The 19,177-nt window shown below is 34.9% G+C and overlaps 1 protein-coding gene across 4 annotated transcripts in view; it reads left to right on the forward strand.

Annotated features, from left to right (window-relative positions):
• DMXL2 (Dmx like 2) overlaps positions 1 to 19,177 on the forward strand; it is a 159,294-nt gene that overhangs the window by 48,105 nt on the left and 92,012 nt on the right. For all 4 annotated transcript variants that reach the window (XR_007152953.1, XM_047862502.1, XM_047862500.1 and 1 more), the window contains exons 7-9: positions 13,182 to 13,360; positions 15,251 to 15,434; positions 18,772 to 18,946. Coding sequence is in view for 3 of the 4 variants with exons in the window: in XM_047862502.1 (XP_047718458.1) it covers positions 13,182 to 13,360; positions 15,251 to 15,434; positions 18,772 to 18,946 (538 nt within the window). In the remaining variant the exon portion in view is untranslated. The remainder of the gene's footprint in view (positions 1 to 13,181; positions 13,361 to 15,250; positions 15,435 to 18,771; positions 18,947 to 19,177) is intronic.

Below are 19,177 nucleotides of genomic sequence, written 5' to 3' on the forward strand. Positions count from 1 at the left end.
TGTACTTCAGACACAACTAATAAGACTAAAAAAGCACATCCTCTCAAATGGGACATCTAGATTTTATGCTCCTCAAAGGTGGTTCTGTTCGCATGTTCCATAATACTTAGTATCTTTTTCTTTGAATTTTTATTACAATAGCCTTAGCAGTTATCATTTTTCCCCAAGTATTAGTCATGTTTTCTTTGCATTAAATTCTCCTAATTCTCCTAAGAGATAAGCATTCTGTAATTCTAATGGAAAGATAAGAATGCCTTACTGGTAAGGATCCTTTAGAGGTTAATAAAATGTGTCGTGGGTTTAAAAAGCTTATTTCCTCACATTTTTGAGAAGATACTACATCTATTTAAGATCTTCGTGAAAAAAGAACAGAAACTAACTTTGTAATGTTGGCATTTCCCTCCCCCCCCCCACCCCCCATCTGTTCTGCTTCTGTTAATAAAGCCGAGTTTGCCTGACTTGATGAAACAGATGGTAACTGTGTGATCTACCACTAGAAGGCATTTTCCACCGCCTCTGCTACATATGACAGGGTTTCAGTTCAGGTGTTGTGGGACTCAAAATCAGGTACCTTGAGGATTTTTAATGTTTTTAGTATTTCAGTTCATTGAGTACTTTCTATTTTTGGGCGGCTTAATAGTAATTTAACTTTTTATCTGAACTTTAAAGTCTTAATTGTTAAAGAGCTGTTTTTTCCCCCCACAATGTGTACCTGGTCAAATCTTCAGTTAAAGAATTGTTTGCTTTGCTTGATATGTATTTATTTAAATTTTTTAGGTTTATAAAGTTTATATTTGAACACTTTCTATAAGAGTTGGTTATTTTGTAAAATTTGAAAGTGGTTTAAAATACTATTTTCTTTGGAAACATTTTTTTTTTTTTAATAGAGGATTAATGCTTTTGAGTAAAATACTGGGCTTTTTAAGGGCTTGGATAAGAATTTTTGATGAGGGTGATTTTGGCAAGAAGGAAAGCAGTAGGCTACAGAATGTTTCCAGAAGGTTTTCTTCCTCTTGAAATCACTTCCCTGTTCTTAGATTCAACGTTTTGGTTATTTAAGGATTGGCTTCTTGACCTTTTTTCCTTCTTTAAAATGGAATTATCTTTACTTTTTAAATGTGATAATGTATTGTAAAAAACATGCAGAGAAAATGAAAATCCTCTGCCAAATAGTCCTACCTTAAATAAAAAAGTTCACTGTTTTCTATTCAGTATATATTCTTTCAGACTTTTTGTTTCTTTGTAAGCCACATGGAAGTATGTGTGCATATACACACACACTCAAATTAGGTCATATTCTTTAAATTGTCTTTTTCACTTAACATATAAGATTGCTGTGTCAATGCACAGCAATTCTTTTTAAAGGTGACATAATTTCCCATTATATTAATGAATATGTGTTTTAACTTAACCAGATAACTATTAATGAACATTAAATAGTTCTGTTTTTTCTGTTGCTATTAAATATGAGCATCCTTGTACATAAATCTTGTCCTGTTGTTTCCTTTTTACAATTAACTTTACTGAAATATAGTTAAGATAAAATGTATATTTTATGTGTACAGTGCGTCTTGACAGATTTATGTACTTTGTCAAGATTGCTTTTGCTATTCAAGGTCTTTCATAGTTCCATATATATTTTAGGATTTATTGTTCTAGTTCTGTGAAAAATACTGTTGGTATTTTGATAAGGATTGCATTGAATCTATAGATTGCTTTGAATAGTGTAGACATTTTTAAAAAAAAATTTTTTTTTTTCAACGTTTATTTATTTTTGTGACAGAGAGAGACAGAGCATGAACGGGGGAGGGGCAGAGAGAGAGAGGGAGACACAGAATCGGAAACAGGCTCCAGGCTCTGAGCCATCAGCCCTGAGCCTGACGCGGGGCTCGAACTCACGGACCGCGAGATCGTGACCTGGCTGAAGTCGGACGCTTAACCGACTGCGCCACCCAGGCGCCCTGACATTTTTACAATATTAATTCTTCCAGTCTATGAATACAGTGTTATCTTTCCATTTGTTTATATCTTCTTTGATTTCTTTCATCAGGGTCTTCTAGTTTTCAGTGTATAGTTCTTTCACCTCTTTGGTTAAATATATTCCTAGGTATTTTATTATTTTTGATTCAATAGTAAATGGGATTGTTTTCTTAATTTCTTTTTTACTATTTTGTTATTAGTGTATAGAAATGCATCAGATTTCTCTATATTGATTTTGTATCCTCCAACTTTATGGAATTCATTTAGTAGGTATGATAGTTTTTTGGTGGAATTTTTAGGGTTTTTTATATGTAGTATGTCATTTGCAAATACTAACAGTTATACTTCAAAATGCCTTTTCTTTCCTTTCTCTTGTCTGATTACTATGGCTAGGACTTCCAGTACTGTGGTGAATGATAATGGTGAGAGTGGACATTTTTCTTTTGTTTCTGATCTTAGGAGAAAGGTTTTAGCTTTTTACCATTGAGTTTGATGTTAGCTGTGGGTTTGTTATATATGGCTTTTATAATGTTGAGGTATGTTCACTCTATACTACTTTGTTTAGTTTTTATCAAGAATGGATGTTTGTCAGATGTTTTCTCTGCATCAGTTAAGATGATCTTAGGAACTTTATCCTTCATTTTGTTAATGTAATATGTCATGCTGATTGATTTGCATAAATTTAACCATCCTTGCATCCTGGAATAAATCCTACTTAATTGTGGTGAATTTTAATTTTTTATAAATTTTAATTTATTTTTGAATTGGTTTGCTAAGATTTTGTTGAGGATTTTTGCATCTACATTCATAAGGATTATGATGTAACCTATACTTTTTTTTGCCAGAATTGTATAACTATTTTATTTCTGTTTTGATTTTTATTTTTATGTTTATTTTCCTTCCCTTCCCTTCCCTTCCCTTCCCTTCCCTTCCCTTTCCTTTCCTTGTGTGTGTGTGTGTGTGTGTGTGTGTGTGTGTGTGTGTGTCTTTGTGTCTGGTTGTGGTATCAGTGTAATGCTGGCCTCATAGAATGAATTTAGAAGGATTTCTCCCTCTTCTATTTTTTGGAATACTTTAGAAGGATAGGTATTAACTCTTTAAATATTTGGTAGAATTCACTTGTGAAGCCATCAGGTACTGGACTTTTGTTTATTGGCAGTTTTTGATTACCAGTTCAACTTGATTGCTAGTAATTGGTCTGTTCAGATTTTCTATTTCTTTATGATTCAGTTTTGGGAGATTGATGTTTGTAGGAATTTATCCATTTTTTTCTAAGTTCAGTTTGTTGGCATATAGTTTTCTTTGTCGTAATCTGTAATTTTTATGTATTTCTGTGGTATTGGTTGTAATTTCTCTTTCATTTCTGATTTTATGTCCTCTGTTTTTTCTTTGTTAGTCTGGCTAAAGGCTTAATAAATTTATCTTTTCAAAGCATTAGCTCTTAGTCACATTGATCTTTTCTATTCATTTTTAGTCTCTATTTCATTTATTTATACTCTAATTTTTATTATTTCCTTTCTTCTACTCATTTTGGGCTTTGTCCTTCTTTTTCTAGTTTCTTTAGCTGTGAGGTTAGATTGTTTGAGATTTGTTTGTTTGTTTCTTGAGGTACACTTGTATCTCTCTAAACTTCCCTCTTAGAACTACTTTTGTTGCATTCCACAGATTTTGGACCATTGTTTTTCATTTTCATTTGTCTCCATGTTTTTGTTATTTCTTCTTTGATTTTTTTCATTGACTCATTGGTTGTTTAGTAGCATCTTGTTTTGCAAACTTCATGTATGTTTTTTTTCTTTCAGTTTTTTTTCATTATAATTGATTTCTAGTTCATACTGTTGTAGTTAAAAAAGATGTTGATATGATTTCAGTCTTCTCAAATTTATTTAAAGACTTATTTTGGCGTAATGTGACCTATCCTGGAAGATGTTCTGTGTGTACTTGAAAAGAATGTATTCTGCTGTTTTGGGGTGGAATGTTCTGTTAAGTCCATCTGGTCTAATGTGTTGTTCAAAGACACTGTTTCCTTATTGATTTTCTTTTTGGATGACCTATCCATTAATGCAAGTGGGGTATTGGGATATTTAAGTTCTGTACTATTTTTGTGTTACTATAAATTCCTCCATTTATGTCTGTTAATATTTGCCTTATATCTTTAGGTGCTCCTGTATTGGGTGCATAGATATTTACAACTGTTATAGCCTCTTGTTAGCGTGATCTCTTTATTATTATGTAAAGCCCTTTTTTTGTCTTTTTACAGTTTTTGTTTTTAAGTCTGTGTTATCTGATATGAGTGCTAGCTCAGCTTTTTTTTTTCTCCTCCATTTGCATCGAATATCTTTCACAATCCCTTCACTTTGTCTGTATTGTCTTTAGGTCTGAAATGAGTCTTGTAAGCAGCATATAGATGAGTATTGTTTTTAAAATTTTAATTTATTTTTAAAATTCAAGTATAACATACAGTATAATATTAGTTTTCATGTGTACAATATAATGATTTAATAATTCTGTACATTACTTTGTGCTCATCACAGTAACTGTACTCTTAATTCCCATCACCTACTTTACCCATCCACCCCTCCCACCTCCCCTCTGGAAACCACCAGTTCTCTATATTTAAGAGTCTGGTTTTTTGTTTTTTTCCTTTGTACATTTATTTTGTTTCTTAAATGCCACATATGACATCAGCTGTACTGAATAAAAAGCTTTTGCACAGTGAAGGAAATCATCAATCATCAACAAAACAAAACACAGTCTACTAAATGGGAGAAGACATTTGCAAATTATATATTTGATAAAAGGTTAGTATATGAAATATGTAAAAAACTAGTACAACTCCACACCAACCCCTCCCCCTCCAAATAATACAATTAAAAATGGGCAGAGGACCTGAAGAGACATTTTTCTTTTTTTTCTTTTTTAACGTTTGTTCATTTTTGAGACAGAGAGAGACAGAGCATGAATGGGAGAGGGTCAGAGAGACAGGGAGACACAGAATCCAAAACAGGCTCCAGGATCTGAGCTGTCAGCACAGAGCCCGGCCCGGGGTTCAAACTCACAGACCGAGAGATCATGACCTGAGCTGTAGTCGGACGCTCAACCGACTGAGCCACCCAGGTGCCCCTGAATGGACATTTTTCTAAAGAAGACATACAGATGGCCAACAGACAAATGAAAAGTGCTCAACATCACTAGTCATCAGGATGTGCAAATCAAAACCACAATGAGATCACCTCACAATTGTCAGAATGGCTTAAATAAAAAACACAAGAAATAACAAATGTTGGCGAGGATGTGGAGAGAAAGGAACCTTGTGCACTGTTAATGGGAATGCAAGCTAGTACAGCCACTGTGGAAAAGAGTATGGACGTTTCTCAGAAATTAAAAGTAGAATTACTGTAGGATCCAGTAATTCCATTGATGGGTACTTACCCAAAGAAAACAAAACACTAATTTAAAAAGATATATGTAGGGGCGCCTGGGTGGCACAGTCGGTTAAGCGTCCGACTTTAGCCAGGTCACGATCTCGCGGTCCGGGAGTTCGAGCCCCACGTCAGGCTCTGGGCTGATGGCTCAGAGCCTGGAGCCTGTTTCCGATTCTGTCTCCCTCTCTCTCTGCCCCTCCCCCGTTCATGCTCTGTCTCTCTCTGTCCCAAAAATAAATAAACGTTGAAAAAAAAATTAAAAAAAAAATAAAAAGATATATGTATTCCTGTGTTTATTATCGCATTATTTACAGTTAAAGTAATTATTGATAGGTATGTACTTCTTGCCATTTTGTTCATTGTATTCTAGTTTCTTTATAGTTCATCTCTGTTTCTTTTTTGCTCTCTCCCCTGTGATTTTATGGTTTTCTTTAGTGTTAAATTTGGGATTCTTTATTTTTAGTGTATCTATTGTGCATCTTTGGTTTGTTGTTGCCATGGAGTTTATATATAATACTCTATATAAGTCTGTATTGAGTTAATGTTTGTTTAAGTTCAAACACATTATAAAAGCACTACAGGGACGCCTGGGTGGCTCAGTCGGTTAAGCGTCCGACCTCGTCTCAGGTCATGATCTCGTGGTTTGTGCATTCGAGCCATGCATCGGGCTCTGTGCTGACAGCTCAGAGCCTGGAGCCTGCTTCAGATTTTGTGTCTCCGTCTCTCTCTGCCCCTTCTCCACTTGTGCTCTCGCTATCAAAAATAATTTAAAAATGTAAAAAAATAAAAAAGCACTACATTTTTACTCAAGTTTTATGCATATTATATCGTATTTTACATCTCTTAATTTTGTATATACCTTGACCAACTTTTGTATGTATAATTGATTTCACTACTTTTGTGTTTTAATCTTCCACCAGCTTTGAAAGTGATTGATTTACTATCTTGACTATATGTTTATTTTTGCTAGTAAAAGTTTTTTCTTTTATAGTTTTCTTCTAGTTATGGCCTTTTCTTTCTACTTAAAAGAGTTCCCTTAATATTTCTTACAAGGCTGGTTCAGAGGTGATGAACTCTTTTTTAATTAACTTTTATTTGGGAAACTCTTTATCTTTCCTTTAGTTCTGAATGATCACCTTGCCTGGTAGAGTATTCTTGGTTGTAGTATTCTTCATTGTAGAGTGTTCTTAGTTTTTCTTCTTTTCAGCGCTTTGAATATATCCTGCCATTCTCTATTGGCCTGCAAAAGTTTCTGCTGAAATAAGCAGCTGATAACCTTATGGAGTTTCTCTTGTATGTAACCATTTTCTTTGGCTGCTTTTATGATTCTCTCTTTATCTTTAATTTTTGCCATTTTCATTGTTGTGCGTCTTGGTGTGGACCTCCTTGGGTTCATCTTGTTTGGGGCTTTCTTTGCTTCCTGGGCCTGGATATCTGTTTTCCTTCCCCATGTTAGGGAGGTTTTTAGGTAATATTTCTTCAAATAAGTTTTCTATTCTCTTCTCTCTCTTCTTCTTCTAGGATCCTTATCATGATGATATCACAGAGATCCCTTAACCTAGCTTCATTTTTTATGACTTTTTTCCTTTATGCTGTTCAGCTTGGATGCTTTCCATTATTGTATCTTCCAACTAGCTGATTCATTCTTTATCCTCTAATCTGCTGTTGAGTCTCTCTAATGTATTTTTCTTTTCAGTTATTGTGTTTTTCACCTCTGATTGGTTATTTTTTATACTCTATATCTCTTTGTTGAAGTTCTCAATGACTTCATTCACTCTTCTCTCAGTTTCTGGTCACATCTTTGTGAGCATTACTTTGAACTCTTAATTGGGCATATTGCTTGTCTCTGTTTTGTTTAGCTCTTTTGCTGTGTAATTTTGTCTTATTCTTTCATTTGGGACGTATTCTTCTGTCTTCTTATTTTCTCTAATTCTCTTGTGTTTGTTTCTTTGTATTAGGTAGGTCAGCTGTATCTCTTGGTCTTGATAGTGGTGGCCTTGTATATAGAGCGGGTCCTGTGGTACTTTGCAGTGCAGTCCCCTCTGATCACTAGAACCAGGTGCCCTGGGGTTTCCAGGGGCTTCCCGGTGTGGGCTGTGTGTACCCTCCTTTGTGGTTGAGCTATGACCTGTGTGGCTGTGCTAGGGGGTGTACTCATCCTGGGTGTATGCATTGAGCTAGGTGTGGGGGGCTGGGTGCTGCTTTGGAAGTGTGCCTGCTAGGGCTGGCTGGTTGGTTGGGGCAGGTTGTAGGAGTACTGTAGGCAGAGCATGCTGGCAGATGGGGTGTCAGGACTGGCTCTGGAAAGCTTCTGGCTATCTAGGATAGGGGAAAGCAAGAAAAAATGGTGCAGGCCAGCACTTTTGTTGACAGATAATGCTCCTGCAAATCCCTGCCTCTCTGGCACACATTCTAAAATTAGTGTATCTTCTTCACATGTATCTTAGGCTGTTTTCAATCTGCTTCTTTTATGCTGTGTCTTGAGCTGAGTTATTTGGCACACTGGCTCTGTAAGGGCAGAAACTCACTTTTCTATAGCCTCTGGCTACCTTGGAGTTAAGCCCAGCTGATTTTTAAAGCCATATATTATGGGGACTCACTTTCTCAGTGCAGGTCTCCAGGGCTGGGGGTGTCTAGTGTGGGGTCTGATCTCCTTGCTCCTCCTGTTTGTGGGTAGCCAGGCCAAGGGTTTGGTTCCCTGTCAAGTCTCTGCCCTTCCTACCCTTTTCAGTTTGATCATCTCTATTGTTAGCTGTGGAAGATGTGTTCTGCCAGTCTTCACGTTGTTTTCAGAGTGAATTGCAGTGCATATTGTTGACCTTGTTGTTTCTGTTAAAGGAGGTAAGGGTCAGGATCCTTGTACTCTACTATCTTTCCTACTTTACATAGCTTTATAGTAAGTTTTGAAATTGGGTAGTGTAAGTCCTCTAACTTTATTTTTCTTTAAAAATATTTTTGGTGAGCCTCTTCCGATTCTGTGTCTCTCTCTCTCTCTCTCTCTCTCTCTTTCTCTGCCCCTCCCCTGCTCACACTCTCAAATATAAATAAACATTATATTTTTGGTGGTATTATTTCTTTGATGTCATACAAATTTTAGAAGGCAGTCCGTTTCTACCAATAAGCCTGCTGTGATTTTGGTTATGTTCACATTGTATCTTTATGGATCAGTTTGGGAAGAATTGGATCAGTAACATTTGTTTTCCAGATCCATGAAGATGGTATGTTTCACTTTTTATTTAGGTCTTCTTTGTCTTAGCAGTATTTTGTAAAGTTTTTAGCATACATGTCTTATACATAATTTAAGTTTATCTTCCTAATGTAAAAGGCATTTAAACAAATTATATTTCCATTGGTTGCTAACATGTAGAAAGAAAATTGCTGTTTGACTTTTGATCTTTAGTCTTAAGACCTTGATATCAGGTCTAAGTCTTTTCTTTTTCTTTCTTTCCTTTTTTTTTTTTTTTTTGTAGATTCCTTAGGGTTTTGTGAAAAAAGACCATTTCACTTCTTCCTTTCTAATCTGTATGTTTTTTTCTATTTTTCTGTGAATATTTCCTATTTTTATGCTATTTCTATTTATTTTTTCCCTTGCTCAACTTATTGAGAGTACTAGGACCAACTTCTAGGAAAAGCATTCAGTCTTTCCCCATTATATATGTCATCAATTGTAGGTTTACTGTGGATGTACTTAATTAGGTTGAGGATATTCCCTTCTGTTCCTTCTATTCCTAGTTTGCAGAACAGCTTTTATTTCCCTCATGAATTAATGTTTACTTTTGTCAGTTTCTTTTTCTGTATATATTAAGATAATTATAGGAGTTGTGTTTTCTTTTTTTAAGATGGTAAATTACAGTGATTGATTTTTTAAAATATTTTTTTAATGTTTATTTATTTTTGACAGAGAGTGAGATCGAGTGCAAGCCGGGGAGGGAGAGAGAGAGAGGGAGGCACAGAATCCCAAGCAGATTCTAGGCTCTGAGCTGTCAGCACAGAGCCTGATGTGGGGCTTGAACCCACGAACTGTGAGATCATGACCTGAGCTGAAGTCAGATGCTCATCTGACTGAACCACCCAGGCACCCCAGAGATTGATTTTTAAATGTTAAATTCACTTTGCTCAGATAAACTCCACTTGATAATGATTTTTTTTTTTAATATATTGCTGGATTGGGCTTGCTACATTCATGAAAGATAGTTCCTTAAAGTTGTCTTATGTCTTTGGTTTTGGTATCTGGGTAATAATACTGGTTTTATACAGTGAGACCTTTTTCTCAATTTTATGCAACAATTTATATAGAACTGGTGCTATTTCTTCTCTAAATTTGGTAAAATTCATCAATGGACCTAGAGTTTTGGTTGTAGTTTTAGGGTTTTTCTTTTGTTTCTGTTTTTGTTTTGGTGAAAGGTTCCAATTTTTTTTCCCAATATATGAAATTTATTGTCAAATTGGTTTCCATACAACACCCAGTGCTCATCCCAAAAGGTGCCCTCCTCAATACCCATCACCCACCCTCCCCTCCCTCCCACCCCCTATCAACCCTCAGTTTGTTCTCAGTTTTTAAGAGTCTCTTATGCTTTGGCTCTCTCCCATTCTAACCTCTTTTTTTTTTTTTTTTTTTTTTCCTTCCCCTCCTCCATGGGTTTCTGTTAAGTTTCTCAGGATCCACCTAAGAGTGAAAACATATGGTATCTGTCTTTCTCTGTATGGCTTATTTCACTTAGCATCACACTCTCCAGTTCCATCCACGTTGCTACAAAGGGCTATATTTCGTTCTTTCTCATTGCCATGTAGTACTCCATTGTGTATATAAACCACAATTTCTTTATCCATTCATCAGTTGATGGACATTTAGGCTCTTTCCATAATTTGGCTATTGTTGAGAGTGCTGCTATAAACATTGGGGTACAAGTGCCCCTATGCATCAGTACTCCTGTATCCCTTGGGTAAATTCCTAGCAGTGCTATTGTTGGGTCATAGGGTAGGTCTATTTTTAATTTTCTGATGAACCTCCACACTGCTTTCCAGAGTAACAATGAAACAACAGAAAGACAAATAAAGAAACAGATCCCATTCACAATTGCACCAAGAAGCATCAAATACCTAGGAATAAATCTAACCAAAGATGTAAAAGATCTGTATGCTGAAAACTATAGAAAGCTTATGAAGGAAATTGAAGAAGATATAAAGAAATTGAAAGACATTCCCTGCTCATGGATTGGAAGAATAAATATTGTCAAAATGTCAATACTACCCAAAGCTATCTACACATTCAATGCAATCCCAATCAAAATTGCACCAGCATTCTTCTCGAAACTGGAACAACCAAATTTTGAATTAAACAATTTTAATTGATCCAGAGCTGTAGAGCTATTCAGGTTTTCTGTTTCTTTGTCCATTTTTGAAATTGTCATTCAAAAAATTTGTCCATTTAGACTAAGTTATTGGATTTATTTGGAAAAATTGTTCATAGTATTCGCTCATTATTCTTTTAGTTTTTATAAGATCTGCAATCATGTCCCTCCTTTCATGATTGATAATGGTAATTTGTGTTTTTCTCTAAACATTTTTGATCACTCTAAATAGATTATTATCAGTTTTATTGATATTTTCAAAAAGTAGCTTTGGGTTCATTGATTTCACTAGCTTTTCTTTGTATTTAATTTCATTGATTTCCATTCTTTCTTACAATTACATTTATTTACTCGGGGTCCACTTTGTTCTTCTTTACATGATGCTTCAAGTAGAAGCTTAGACCATTGATTTGGGACCTTTCTCCTTTTCTGATACAAGCATTTAAAGCAGTACATTTCCTTTTAAGCACTAATGTAGCTTCATCTCCCAAATTTTGATATTTTGCTATCCTTTTCATTCAGTTCAACATATTTAAAAAATTTCTTTGTAATTTAAAAGTGTTTTGTTTAGTTTTCAAATATTTGGAAATTTTCTGGATATCTTTCTGTTAATGATTTCTGATTCACTTTTGTGCGGTTTTAGTTTTAGGCAGTAATAGATGACAGTGGGGCTGCTCAATTTGAGTGAGGGCATGCTGGTGGGATGGGAGAAAGGCGCTAGAAGGCCACCTACTCATTCATGGAGGCGCTCTGCCTTTCCTTTATGAATCCTGAGGGGGCTCTGAGGTGTCTCTGTGTTTGTTATGGTATGTGGCCTAAAACCACTGCTATAGATTATGTAGTACATTTGATCAGGTGAAAATGATGCTAAGTTGACAAAAGTACTTGGAGGAAAGCAACGAACGAGTACATTGTTCAGTGCTTGTCTCAGACTAAGCACTTAATGAGATTTGCTGTATCATTCAAATACTCAAATAAATGATACCGTAGTAGAAATATACAGGGGTGCCTGGGTGGCTCAGTCAGTTAAGTGTCCGAGCTGAAGTCAGTTAAGTGACCTTCAGCTCAGGTCATGATCTTGCGGTTTGTGACTTTGAGCCCCATGTTGGGCTCTGTGCTGACAGCTCAGAGCCTGGAGCCTGTTTTAGATTCTGTGTCTCCCTCTTTCTCTGCCCCTCCCCTCCTCACACTCTGTCTCTCTCTCTCTCAAAAATAAATAAAAATAAAAAATAAAATAAAATAAATCTACATTATGCAGTATAAATTGAAAATGAGTACCAAGATGGTAAAAAACCAGAAATGTTTGTCTAGTCCAGGTGATAGTATTTAGACCTATACACACTTTCCAGGAATACATAATTTCATTGTTTCTTAGGGTGAGATTTTTGCATGAATTATATCATTTTATTATTTCCCTTACGGCTCTATTCACTATTGAGGATAAAACAGTATAAACCAAATAGTTTCTGTTAAATAAGAAAATTATTTGGGCCTTTAACAAAATTCTTAGAGCTAAGTAAAATGGTAAAGTTAGTGCCTATTGTTACGCTTGTAAATATATTATTAAGTGGGCATAGAGGTGATTCCTAAATGCCTTCACTTTGTTTAGAATGGGGATCAGAAAATTGTGGTATTTACATTTTTAAAGAGTTGTAAGAAAAAAAAAAAAAAGAAGAATCTGTATCAGAGGTTGTGTGGTCTGCAAAGCTTACTGTCTGGCCCAAGGGAAAGCTTGCTGATTCCTAACTTAGAGTCTAAGAAGTAGTTCTTATTTATTTATTTATTTATTTATTTATTTATTTATTTATTTAAAATGTTTTTTATTTATTTTTGAGACAGAGAGAGACAGCATGAGCAGGGGAGGGGCAGAGAGAGAGGGAGACACAGAATCTGAAGCAGGCTCCAAGCTGTCAGCACAGAGCCAGATGTGGGGCTCGAACCCACAGACTGTGAGATCATGACCTGAGCTGAAGTCAGACGCTCAACCGACTGAGCCACCCAGGCACCCCAAAGCAGTTCATATTTAAAAAGGATTGGTTTTGCCCTTACAGATCTCTTCAAAAAGGAAAGGATGATAACAATGACTGATGACATGGCATCGTTCTTATCCTTTCTTATCTTATCCAAGGGCATCTGGTTTCAGAATCTTCTCTACTGTGACTCCTGAATATTTAAATGAGGGAATTTGGCTTCAGTCTCTATTTGAAAACCACCCTTATGCAGAGGAGATTGATAATGAGCAAACTGCCCATTTATTTTTCAAGAGAAGTATTCTTTAGAGTAATCATTTTACATTTGAGTTTGTACTATATAAAGGTTACATGTTAATTTTTATAGGTAGGTTCATTTTTAAAGTTTCTTCAGATCACTTATGTTTTGAGTTTTATATATTCAGATTAATTTTATATTGACCTATGTATTTTTGCAGGATGATTGTCTTTTGAAAGTGTGGTATCCTATGACTGGCTGGAAATCCTCAATTATACCTCAGGATCATCATGAGGTGAAAAGGAGACAGGCGTCTACCCAGTTTTCCTTTGTTTATTTGGCACATCCTCGAGCTGTGTCAGGTTTTTCATGGCGTAAAACTAGCAAGTATATGCCCAGGTTAGACAAATGCGTCCTATAACTTTGGTTTGTTTGCTTATGTATTTGTAAAAATAATGAAAACAAAGGTCTTTTTACTGCGCTGACTGGTGAAATTGAAGAGCATAGGCTCTGGGTGTTAACTGCCTGAATTCAAATCCTGTTGTTGTTATTTGCTTTGTGAGCTTTTGCCTAAATTTCTTAAGCTCTCTATACCTCAGTTTTCTTCTCTGTAGGTAATAGTACCTAACTCAGAGAGTGGTAGTGAGACTCAATGTGTTAGTGTATGTAAATATTGATTGAAAGTGTCTGCATGTAGTATGTGCTTAGGCAGTGTTAGCTGATATTGTTAGTGGTAGCAGCAGTAGTAAAAGATTCCAGGAAGGAAATGTTTGCAGGTAACAGAAAAGCACACTTTGAAGAAAAATAAAACATGGTAGTAAACAGTCAGTAATACACATGGTAGGAAAGCATATCATACACAGTGAATAAAGTATCTAGGTTTTTCTTAGGGCCATGTACAGAGCCTTCTCAAAGAATTTAATATTATAAATTTTTGTCACTATTCAGCATCTCTGAAAAGTATTTAGAAAATTAAACAAACTGTAGAACAGCTCATACAAATGATTCCTGTATCATATATATAATTATAAAACAACTTGCTTAGAAATCTGTATTTATATTTGAAGGAAGGTTATTTCATCTGTGAACTGTTTACACCTGATGGGAAATATAGCACACATTATAGAGGTGTTCAGTGAATGGAGAATTCATACATTTTTAAAAAAATGTTTATTTTTGAGAGAGAGAAAGAGAGAGAGCGAGCATGAACAGGGGCAAGTCAGAGAGAGCAGGAGACACAGAATCTGAAGCAGGCTCCAGGCTCTGAGCAGTCAGCACAGAGCCCAGTGCGGGGCTCGAACTGAAACTGTGAGATCATGACCTGATTTGAAGTTGGATGCTTCACTGACTGAGTCACCCAGGTGCCCCAAGAGAATTCGTACATTTTTGAAATCTAAATAAAAAGTTTATTCTGCTTATTTGCATCTATTGAAAACATTTGCAAAATACTTCCTTTGAGTCAGATTCTGTGTAAGCATGTTTTTTTAAAGGGAGAGTGATTTTTTGTTATTTTATAATAAACAGTTAAGTCACTTTAGCTGCTTGATGCTGTAACATTTTTGGTTATTTTAACTTAATGGAAGTTGATTTATAGTTTGAAATTGTATTATCTTTGAAGTTTTATTTTGAAGATGCTCATTTGTTACCTGTTTATAATCTTTTAGATGGTAAGGATGATACAAGATGATATAAGTACTCCCATAAGCCATACAGTTTAATTACATTTAATGATGTTTTAATATGGTCATTCTGTAATTTTCAATGATTAGGTTTTCTCTTGCTGTTTGTTTGTTTAGAAGATATTAATATTTCTGCAGAGCTCAGTTGTCAAGCAGCATGTGTATAATTGGGCATCAATATCTGTTTCCTTTGTCAAGACTGTTTCCTAGTTTTTATGGTGTTCACATTCACAGTGTACTGTGTATGATTTCAAGCTCTTTGACCACTCTTGCTCCATACACTGTAATTTCTAAGCAATTGGAAGCATACTATACTGTTATTTAGCTTAGCTGTTCAAGACATGATTTTATTGAGTTACGGTGTCAGGGATAGCTAGGTTCTTTGTATTTTATGGTAACTGCAGCCCTATATTCAGCCTTCCACCTTGCAGGTATGAACAGGTAATAAATGGGATTGGGTAAGACTGTGAAATAGCCTGTGTAAATCCATTACCATTACTGGAAAAATAACTACTCTTGGTGCACTGATGCTATTTTTATTTGTGAAGAACCAAATATTAATAGCATTTAATCAGTGGCACTGATTTTGTTTCTTTCTCTTTGTCATTAGAGGTTCTGTCTGTAATGTGTTATTAACTTCATGCCATGATGGTGTCTGCCGACTCTGGGCAGAAACCTTATTACCAGAAGATTGTCTTTTGGGTGAGCAGATTTGTGAGACTACCACTTCTAGTGTTGCCAGCAACCTCACTCATGCTGGAAGACACAAAGATAGAATTCAGCATGCTCTTGAGGTACTGTATTATTTAAAATGGTAAATAAATTTTGAAGTTATGTGAGTTTAATGGGAATTTATAAGCTAAAACGAAGATAGTACACATGGTACATGTAATGATGAAATTAATAATAAGTAATTCTCACTAATTTGTTTTATGCTTGTAAGACTGCTCATTTTATGCCACTTAAAAGCCCAATACAATAGTAATGATCTTAAACATGTAGTCCAGGTGAATAGTATAATTTTAATTTTTTCATTTTGCATGTCACATATGAAAATCTATTGGGATAAGCAGTTTTGGTTAGTAAAACACATAAAGATCTCTGAAATTAGTTGTAATTAAAAATGTTTTGCTTTTGTTTATGAGGATTAAAATTTACTTTTGTGTTATAATTAAAAATGCCTATTTGATTCTTAAGAATAAAGACGGTGAGATATTAAACACAAGTCAACTTTTGTATAATTGCTTTATAATTTTTATGGCTTAATATTAGGAAAGTGAAATAATTTTTCTAATTTTTAAATGCAACATATATGAAATAAAAGTGCTTCCTATAAAATTAGATTATTTATAATATAAACTTTGTGTCCATTATGACTAGGGAAAAAAGTGAGATACACATTTTTGAAAATTACCAGAAATTTATTAAAACAAACCTCGATTATTAACATTTTCTTACTTTTTACTATACAAAGAATATGTGTTATTTTAAAATTAGAGAAAATGTGGAATTTATAATCCAGTTACTCCAGTTATGTGTGTATGTGTATTTTTTTTGTATTTACAAGATTGAGATAATATTATACACTAAGGTTTTATAACTTGCTTTTTTATACTTAATGTGTTATAAGCATCTCTCTACATTACTAATTATGTTTTTACATTTTGTATTTACATGAACAGTTTCATGGTTGTGTAGCCAAAATGCTTTGCTGTTTTAGCAAGCAGAAATATTTTCTGGGGTTTGATAGACTGAGGATGTGCTTCTTAAAAGTTTTATATAAAGTAGGCTTCTTCTGATACTATCTGTGATTGGGCAGTATTTATACAGTTTTTTCTTCCAAAATTCAAAACATAAATGAAATTAAAAGGTCAGAACAGTTAAAGTTGTATTTTGTTTTAATATTTATTGAAATTTAACAAGACAAAGTACTTAATTTACTGCATGTTTGTGGTCATTTATATATACCTATGTAACATTTTATCTTTAAATTACAGATGAACTTTTGGAGCCTAAGTGCTTTGAGACATCTTTGTATCTACCTCCATGTTACCTTATATATTGCTTTTCAGGTGTTAAATTGAATTACTAATTGCTACATAAAATAAAAGCAAAAATATAAACATATGTAATGAGTAATTTGACAAATTTTTGCAACCTTTTAGTAATGTTATTAATAGTTAAAAATTGTTTTTAACAGAAAAAGCGTAATTGTCTGATCCATAAGCTTACCTTGCTTTCTGACATCCTTTTATATGAAACTCCTAATTGCGAGGTCTATATAATTCTTTATATACTTAAATTATACATTTTGTTCCTAGGAGAAAATAATCAACCAGCCTTGCCAATATAATTTAAAATAATAAGGTAGAGGACACACCGTAGACCTGATACTGTTTTTCATATGAAAAGGGGTAAGGGTTGTGGAAATTGAAAGGAAGGACCAGATATATTACTTTAATTCAGAAAGAATTGAGAGGGCACCACATTTTGTTTAACTGTGTGGAACAAAGGAATAGAATTGGAAATTATTGCAAATCATGGTATTGGGGTTTGGGTAAGTGATAGGATAAGGAAGTACTGTGAATTGGGGTTATGGTGTAGAGATCTTTTCTTTTTAAAATAGTTCAGGGGCACCTGGGAGGCTTATTCAGTTAAGCGTCTGACTCTTGATTTCCGTTCAGGTCATGATACTGTGGTTCATGGGTTTGAGCCCCATATGGGGCTCTGCACAGGGAGGAGCCTGCTTGGGATTCTGTCTGTCTGTCTCTCTCTCTGCCCCTCCCCGGTTTGCACTCTCTCTCTCAAAATAAATAAAAATAAATTTTATTTTTTTAAAATGTTTTATTTATTTTTAAAAGAGAGAGTGCGATTGGGGGAGGGGCAGAGAGAGGGAGACAGAATCTGAAGCAGGCTTCAGGCTCTGAGCTGTCAGCACAGAGCCTGACGTGGGGTTCAAACTCAAGAACTGCGAGATAATCACCTGAGCCAAAGTCTGATGCTTAACCTACTGAGCCACTTAGGTGCCCCTAAAAATAAACTTTAAAAAATAAAGTAAAATAAAATAGTTCAGATGATTGAGGATGCTAGTGGAGAATTTTTATCATATAGATACACCTCAATTTAAACAAATCCCATAGGTCAACACTTTTTGTGAGATATTTCCTGGCTACACCTACCTAAGTAAATTCTCCTTATTCTGTATTTTTGTACTCTATTTTTTTTTCTTTATAATAAGGATTGTATATGATTTGCCTGTAACCGTGTAGTTCGTTGTAAGTGAGAATTTTAGGGAGAAATACTTTTCTTCCTGATAGGAAGATTCAGAATTTTTTTTTTTTGTTTTGTTTTGACTAGTAAATTTTATCTCAGTAGTGGGATATCCTGAAAAACCTAGACTTGGGACTCCTAATCTTTTCTCTTTAAAAAATGTTTGCTTATTTATTTTGAGAGAAAAGAGCGTGTGTGCTAGCAGAGGGAGGGGAAGAGGGAGAGGGAAACAGAGAATCCCAAGTAGGCTGTGTGCTGTCATTGTAGAGCCCGGTGCAGGGCTTGATCCCATGAACCATGAGATCATGACATTAGCCGAAATCACTAGTCGGCTGCTTAACTGAGCCACCCATGCACCCTGGGACTCCTGATCTTAATAGAAATTTCTATAGATAGGGGCGCCTGGGTGGCTCAGTCAGTTGAACGACCAACTTTGGCTCAGGTCATGATCTCATGGTTTGTGAGTTTGAGCCCCACATCGGGCTCTGTGCTGACAGCTCAGAGCCTGGAGCCTGCTTCTGATTCTGTGTCTCCCTCTCTCTCTGCCCCTAACCCACTTTCATTCTGTCTCTGTCTTTCTCAAAAATAAATAAACACTAAAAAAAAATTAAAAAAAAAAGAAATTTCTATAGATAAGGAGTATTTTTGCCTTGTACTCTTGTATTCTGCCTTGTACTATAAAATTTACAAAAACTGGGGTGAATATATTAGAATTTTTCAGTTGAAGTTAAGAAAGTTTCCTTTAAAGTGTTCAGATTTTACAGAGAGGAAAATTATAAAATCCTTAATAATCAAAAATACTTTGATCAGCATTTATTAGACTTTTCAGAGTTGGATTTAGCAATTATTTTTCTATTTTAGACAATACACCATTTGAAAAATTTAAGAAAAGGACAGAGGAGGTCTTCTGTTCTTGTAACTCACACAGAATTAATGCCTGACCAGATGGCAACACATGAAGTTCAGAGACACATTTCCCACCATGCAAATGCACTGTGTCATTTCCACATTGCAGCAAGCATCAATCCTGCCACAGGTAAGTAATAGTAAAGCTTTATTTCCTATAAATATGCTGAAATGAGATAAATAAATAGGAAAGTGAGACTACTTTTAGAACTCCCATATTTTATGTTAATACTCCGTGTTTCCTTTAAAAATACTTCTTAATTCATTAGGAAGATAATATAAAGTGCCATTTCTTAAATTGAGACTAATTGATTCTTAGGAAACAACTTCAAATAAGTATTTTTGGGACACCTCTGTTTGT

This window comes from Prionailurus viverrinus, chromosome B3 (genome assembly GCF_022837055.1).
Source record: "Prionailurus viverrinus isolate Anna chromosome B3, UM_Priviv_1.0, whole genome shotgun sequence".
Lineage (NCBI taxonomy): Eukaryota > Metazoa > Chordata > Mammalia > Carnivora > Felidae > Prionailurus > Prionailurus viverrinus.